Source organism: Montipora foliosa, chromosome 1 (genome assembly GCF_036669935.1).
Source record: "Montipora foliosa isolate CH-2021 chromosome 1, ASM3666993v2, whole genome shotgun sequence".
NCBI classification, from domain to species: Eukaryota; Metazoa; Cnidaria; class Anthozoa; order Scleractinia; family Acroporidae; genus Montipora; species Montipora foliosa.
This window is the reverse complement of record NC_090869.1, coordinates 60,941,761-60,949,260: the sequence shown is the minus strand read 5'-3', so window position 1 is coordinate 60,949,260 and position 7,500 is coordinate 60,941,761. Positions and strand designations below refer to the sequence as shown.

At 41.7% G+C, this 7,500-nt stretch overlaps 1 protein-coding gene and 1 pseudogene across 4 annotated transcripts in view; one reads left to right on the top strand and one right to left on the bottom strand.

Moving 5' to 3' along the window:
• Positions 1–7,500, top strand: part of LOC138003478 (uncharacterized) — a 68,483-nt gene that overhangs the window by 50,353 nt on the left and 10,630 nt on the right. For all 4 annotated transcript variants that reach the window (XM_068849594.1, XM_068849586.1, XM_068849567.1 and 1 more), the window contains one exon: positions 7,068–7,225. In XM_068849594.1, the coding sequence (XP_068705695.1) occupies positions 7,068–7,225 (158 nt within the window). The remainder of the gene's footprint in view (positions 1–7,067; positions 7,226–7,500) is intronic.
• On the bottom strand, positions 993–2,565 carry LOC138000396 (uncharacterized; annotated as a pseudogene).

Here is a 7,500-nt window from a genome sequence, read left to right as displayed (position 1 = left end):
GAGTGTTTTCCACGATCAGGCACAAATGGCGTACGTTCCACGACAATGCGTCCACTGTTATTGTTAGTGGGACGGGAGGTATCAGAATGAATATTTAATTAAGTTTCCGAAGGATTATGCAAATTGACCGCTTCTTCAGAATGAAATCCATTCAAGTTAACCAAAAGAGTAGGAAATTGATTCGCCTGCCTTGAGCTCTCTCGAAAATCTGTCACAACAACAGAAATAGGTCTTTTCTTTTTCGAACCAGCTCAGCATCCACGGTGCGTCGGTTTCACCCTAGCAATCCCATTCGCGATTAGTTTCTTCCACAATGCATGGTTCAATGGTTGCGACGACGTTTTGGAGAAGATGGAAAATAATGCCGATCTCGTGTACTGCATCTTCGAGTTTCGTAACACTCATCCACAAGTTAAAACTGCAATCCAACATCAGATGGAATGGATGATAGAACGATTGTAGAACAAATTATGAGAAGTCGAAGTCGAAGAAGAGCAGTGGAAAGCGAAGAGCATGTGCTGCCAGCGAGGCACTCTTGCATATATATATATAAGCTTGGAAGTGGATCCTGTTTCGTGGGTTTGGCAGCACTGAAATGGTTGGAGTAAACCTTCGCAAACGCAGTACTTTGAAGCCTTTCCTGTTGATTAGCTGTGACCATTGGGATTTGGACATCGATAAAAGTGTATCATTTCTCTCTCCTCGCCCTTATAAATGTACCTATGTCAAACAAAGATGTTGTATTGAAACAGTTTAACTTATCGGTAAATAAAACAACTTACGGGGAAACCAAAAAAAATTCCGGGAGAGCTTAAGCTTACCTGTCCGGATATCTTCGATCGTTGTCGCATGACCGTAAACAGCACAACGGTCCTTTTTTTCCCATATCTTGATCCAAAATATCAAAAATACATACAAAAATATCGTAAAGTATAAATTAGCTTTCAGAAATCTCTAGAAATTCGCAAAACCCGGATTTAACAAAGCATTATTTACATCAAATCTATCGCGAATTTCAGCTGTTTGCCCTCTGAGTGACCACGTGACCCTAATATTTTCCCGACAACACCTGAGCGCCTGCAAAGATGGCTGACATCGTGAATAAGGGCTATTGATTGGCGGCAAATTGACTGATGGTGGTTGCCATGGCATCGGCGACAGTTCTTGCCATATGAGCCTCTGGTGATCGCGTCTTAAACAGACAAAACATCTTCGATCTCTCTTGAGAATTTCGAAACGAGATTGCGGATTTCTAACACCTTTACAAGAAGATGAATAATGAATACCGCTACAATAAACGAATTTGACTTGATTTACTCCAGATGAAGGTCACGTGCCATCGTGAGATAACAGGGTTGAAGAAGTAGGCCTATTCCCGTTTTATTTGGGTTTTTCTAAGTTCACGTTTGTTTTTACACCATCGCTAATCTCACTGGCCTCAACTTCGAGTCGGATAACTTCTAACAAGCCGGACATTTATTTCCCAGACCTCACGTGCTGTATTTCTGGCGACTTGAATTCTGATTTCGGGCAGTAATTTCGACATTAATTTTATCACAAGAATTAACAAACTTTAATACTGGCTAGAACTAACACCCAGCGACTCTAAACCACGTATATTGATGCTTATCCTATCGTAAATAAGTCGAAGCTGAGAGGCGTTGTCGTTGACACACCCTGGAATCTTAAGCATCTCATCCATGTGCTTAGAGATGATGTTCTGGGACTTGCCATAACGTTTATGTAATAGATCGACTGCAGAGTTGTATTTGGCTTCAGTTCTACTTAATTAAACCTTCTATTGATCGTGCAGCTTCCCCTCCAAGAGCGAATGTAGATTGGTGTGTGTGGCGCTGTTGTAACTGTCCTAGAAACATTGCCATTGCGTAACATCTCCTTTCAATTTAGGCATAACTAGTTTCGGTAAGTTTGCCCTCAGTTGAGTGGCCATGGAATTAGCGTAATTCGGATAAGTGACTGTGCTAACGTTACTGTTACTTGGTATTTTAAAAGTCGTACGTGAACTCCCCGGTGATTGCGGTACAGAAACTCCAGCATCTGCTTGTGGCGCGGGATTATGAAGGCGCTATGAAGCGGTTGAGTTGCATCACCAGTTGAACTCCCCACGTTTTGAACAAGTTGAGTATTTCCAGAATCCACATTTTAGGAAACATTTGTCGTTTGAGGTCCAGTAGTCGATTGTAGGGATGTAGAAGGAGCAGTTTCATCACCATTCGTTTCCTTCATCGTGGAGATTCCTTCGTCGTTAGACTTTGAACTCGTAGCTTCCATGATAGATCGTAGCATAAACAGCACTCACAGATTGATACCTTCAGATTCCTCTATTTCGTTTGCGATCTCTTCTACCTGACAACTTTCTATAATTTCTTCGTCGAGTGATTTAACCAATGCTAGCTTTTCGTTAAGTGAATCGGCGATAATCTTTAAGGGTTGTTCGTCTATTTCATTAGCGTGTAGAAGATCATGAGCTTCGTTCATATGTTTCGTCATTACACTTTGATTTCCACCACGTTTGGCTCTGGTGCGCCCTAGTTCTTCGGCCATTCTTCGGTAGTGTCGAGGTTACTGCCCTACGCTGGGCGCCATTATATCGAATAAGAATTCTCGCAGTCCATTTGATTATTGAAACTTGTTTATTCAATGACTCGTATTCACAACTAAATTAATCAGAAAAGCACATGCGTAATTATATTGAAAGTCTGGTGATCAACTTTCAATCATAAGTGGCATTTAAACTCTATACAAACAAAACATAAACAAAAACCCCATGTGGGCTAAAAAGTTTCACGACAAAATTCAATTCTCGGTTTTCACATGACGTCACGACCGCCATGTTGGTGCCCTAAACAAAGAAAAGGCGGCCATGTTGGTGCCCCGACAAAATCCTCCGGGAATTTAACTCTATTATTATGCAAACGCTACCTTTTGTTTTCGTTGAAAAACATGGCTGTTGATCACGTGAGTGAAAACCAGCAATAGGCCATTTCCGAGTTCATATCTGCCTCCTCTTCAAAGCGAGTCTCTAAGTGCGAAGGTTCTCTTATGAAAATTAGTTTTCATTCATATGTAAAGTGGAACTAATTACCATCACCAGAACTTCGCACATAGACTCGCTTTGAAGAGGAGGCAGACATGAACTCGGAAATTGTCTATTTATTTTATTTGAGGGAGCTGGCTTCGTATTTGGGGGAGCTGGCTTCGCGCAGTGGTGTGAGCACTCTCTTCCTACCAATGCGACCCAGATTCGATTCCCAGACTAGTCTTGGTGTCTTATGGGGATTTATTTGTTGGTTATCTACTCTCAGGGTTCTCCACTTTTCTCCTTCTGCTCAAAAACCAAGCTACGATTTGTTTTGAGTTGATTTGATTTCTCTACTGTGTCCCAAATTAGTGCCCCACCGCCAAATACAGTTGACACTTCAATAAAAAGTCCAAAGTTCATTTTTCCTCACTTTCAATATTTAGGTCCAGTATGTGTTGTGTCAATTGCCGGCCATTTCCGAGGGGGAAAGTCGTACATTTTAGCCGAAGCTTTTGACCAGCCAGACGTTTTTCCTTTGGGGCACCCCTTCTATCCTAAAACAATGGGAATATGGATGTGGATTGTGCCTCAAAAGGTTCAGATAATGATAAGGATATCTTTGTCTTTATTTCTGCTTCTGTGACCTCACAATGCAAGTAGAATGAAGATAATTTAAAATCTGCGCATGTCAAGTAGAATTACTATGCCTCGAGGTTTAAATTTCATTCGAATGTTTCGCTTTTCACTGCCGTCAATCACTTTAGCGGAGCTGCCTTGTGGTTGGCTGAATGTCATGCACTCTTGCACAACTTTGATTGACAATAGTGAAGAATGGCACCGTTGACCAGAATTCAGTAAGAAAATGAAAGACTCAAAGAATTAAGTAACCATAGATTTTTTATTGATAAACGAGCTGCTATTTGCACTCCAAATATAAAACTGAACTGTGACAACATGACAAGGCTTCATATGCATCTAAAAACAATACATAGAGTAAGGACTGTACCGCCTCTGAAAGTCTAACCTTAATGTGGTATGACCAATAATTCACTCGTTTGTATATAACTTCTTCAACGCCCGGGGCTGAACCATAAAAGGACTCTTCGACCTATAGAGTTCTGAGGGAGTGGAATGTTTGCCAAAAGATACCATTCTTTTCACACACGTGATTGATTGATTGATTGACGTTGTTGTTAATGCGGCGTTGCTTTCAACAAAGGCAAAGGTACACCTTATTTAACGTCGGAAGTTCCATTACTCTCTAGAAAGTACTCTCCCAGGAAGCCTACGGTGCGCTCATATTACCCCCCTCTTTCTATCAGTGCTATACTTAGGCTACACTGAAAGGAAAGAAGTCGAAACAAGGATGTGAGATCCGGGGATCGAACTCGGGACCTCTTGCACCAAGGCTGCGCATTAACCAACTGTGCTACCCTTCCCTGAGCCCGAGTTTCCTTCCTCAAACGTGATCACGCGTTCTTTTGTTCAGAGAAAAGAACGCCTGATCGCAGGTTAAGATTTCTGTGCACTTTGCTATAACAGCTCTGTTGAAATAAATATTTCTGAAGCAACTAAAGAGTATTAGTCACTCTATATGCTTTTCCCTCTAATTATATGAAATACTACTGAAAGATGTCGTTGGATCTTGGAGGTCCACAAAAATAAGAACGCATAGTGCAATTCGAGTCATCAGACATCGTTACCGCACTGACATTATTAACTGTCTTTATTATAATGCAGATAGAAAGGGTGGAAATGGATTGTAATTTGAAAAAAAATGGTGCACCTATATTATTTTCAAGTTTTCCACTGAAGGTCTAAAAAATGGCTAAAAAAGGCATTGTGGATTACTTTCCCAGTAGAACTTGAAATAATTCTAAAATTTCAGCTTAATTTGTAGTAAGCGCTTTAACCACGAGTGGGCGGATGGAATCACGAGTTGGGAAGGGGGGAATAAGAAAAAGGAACTCACGTAAGAAATCATTGCTGATAGTTACTAAATTGAGCCATAGCACTTCAACACTGCCGCATGGTGAAGACCATGCCTCGGTTCTTTCAAGTAAATCAGATAAGCCCTATGGAACCCAATTGAGATAGATCATACAAAGGAAAAGGATTTTTCTAGCGTATATCACTCACTACCTATGCTTCAGACAATTTCGACCAGCAGTATAGTGGTCGAGGCGTCGCGATCCACGATCCCACTGTGACACAGCCATTAATCACAACTCAACAAGAGGGAGTGAATAGGGGTCAGCAAATCCGTCAATCCGTGCTAACGTTTCGAAAAATCCGCCAATCCGCAGATATTTTTACAAAAATCTGAATCCGCAGTACTGTTAGAGAAGTGAGCGCCTAACAGTATTCAGTAACTTAACTGAGGTTTAAGAAATACCTGTCATGAAATTACCCTATTATTCATCCGCACTTAGCGCCCAAATCGCGTAGTCGTTCCTAACAAGAACGTGGGCTCTCTATCGAGTTCTGAAACGTTAGTTTCCGTCTCCTCCTCGTCAGAGCTGCTGTCATATTTAGTCACATCATCGTCAGTGTTTATTTCAGTCTACGAGTCCTCGGCTTCTACGTTCGTTATAGGAATGATCAGTTTTAAGATGTAGGTGATCAGGGTTCTGTTTTGTAGACTCGGTAGTGTTGTGATCGCTAAAATTGCGCGAATACTGTTTGTAGTCAGTTCAGGTGATCGTACATAAATCTCTGTCACAATCGGGCATCTCATCTAAACGTTCCGCCAAACTTGCCGTACTTGCAGGACTTTCAGCTAGTCCGGACAAATTCACTCTCTCTGAAATATGTCGATGTCTCTGGTAGATAATCTCCGGCATAGTTCCATGTCGTGCCATCGTTGTTTCTTGAGAGATTTGTTCTCTTTCTGACTGCAGCTCCATGTGCACGTGAGTAGTTGCGCATTTCCTTAACTTCCTTTTCCGACAGCTTTACGTTTGAAAGTGGAAGAATGGATGGTGGACAAGGAAGAGGGATGTCATGCTCTGGTTTCACTTGTAAAGTAATAAAAAGTAAAGGAGGGCATGCAACCGCTTCCGAGTAGTTTCCTTTATTGTGTTCCCAAAGGCTTGACAATATTCTTTCTTGGAGGGCAGTGGGTATTTCACATGGCATGTGGATTGTAGATGTTCAACATCCAGAGTCATGCAGCTGAGGAGGTTAGGATCAGGAAAAGACAAAGCGGACAAAACAGACTCCATTCTCTTTAATTAAACCCCAGTGTAGCAAGTCAATAAGTAACCTCACATTCTCGCGTAGTTTCACTACGCTTTTCCAATTGCTGGAATCGACGCAGCACCGAGACTTGTTTTAAAGAAGGAAGTCATCGCCTTTGGCACCATCTCGGTAAAAAAAATCTGACAATCGAGGGCCTTTGTCTCAATGATCTCAGTGACCTGACCCTCGATGTTGACCGTGCCGATTGTGAGGGTCTGGTGAGGACAATGGCTTTTTCTCTGGTTGGAAGCCGAAATCCTGGGGTCCTAGAGTTTTCTGGAGTCGGATTACATTGACGGTCAAAGATGTGTTACAGCGGTCATCAGTTTCATGCGCCCCTCAACGACGCTTTTTCATATTTCGAAAGTAAAATTCTCCTGTTCTCTAAATTTTATGAATATGAAAAATGTCGTTGAGGGGCGCTTGTTACTGATAACCGTTGTAATCTAGTCTAGCTGTAAGGTCAGGCAGAAAAAAAGTTAAAACAGACCGCGAAGTTAATTTGCGCGATCCTCACTTCAAAACAAACTAAATCCATAAGCAACGCTGAAATATTGAAGAAATGCGTGATCCGCTGAGCCTTCAAAATCCGCCAATCCGCAAACTGCTTCCTCAAAATCTGAGATCCGAGCTATTTTTTAGCCAAATCCGCCGATCATCTGTGAACTTATTAACCCCCCCCCCCCTCGAACAATAATTTGTGTTGTTTTTCACACCGTTGTGCAGTTTTCCGTGCAGCTTGCATTTTTAAAAGTATCTATTCGTTTGTTATTAATACTTTTAGGACCCGTTTGTGTTGTGTCAATTGCTGGTCCTTGCCGGAAAGGTAAATCGTACATTCTCAGTAAATCCTTTGACCAAGGAGAGGTTTTTCCATTGGGGCACTTTCTTAAACCGGAGACAATGGGAATCTGGATGTGGGTCGTGCCTGAGAAGTTTAAGGTAGGGACTCCCTCCTGGTTTCACCTTCCCCTGATTGGTTTTTACTTCTCATCTTTTTGCATATATATCATATTTTTTTTAGCCTATTCCACTTTACGCTATCTTAGTGTATCTATGTACTGAAGAACTTCCGGGTAACTAAGAAGCCAACCACGAAATCTGGTTTTAGCAATCGAGATGAAGGTCGAATTACCGCTGTGAAAAATCTAGATTAAATATCTGACGTTTTGAGGGTTACATCTTCGTGAGAGGCGAATTGACGAAGGGCAAGAGCC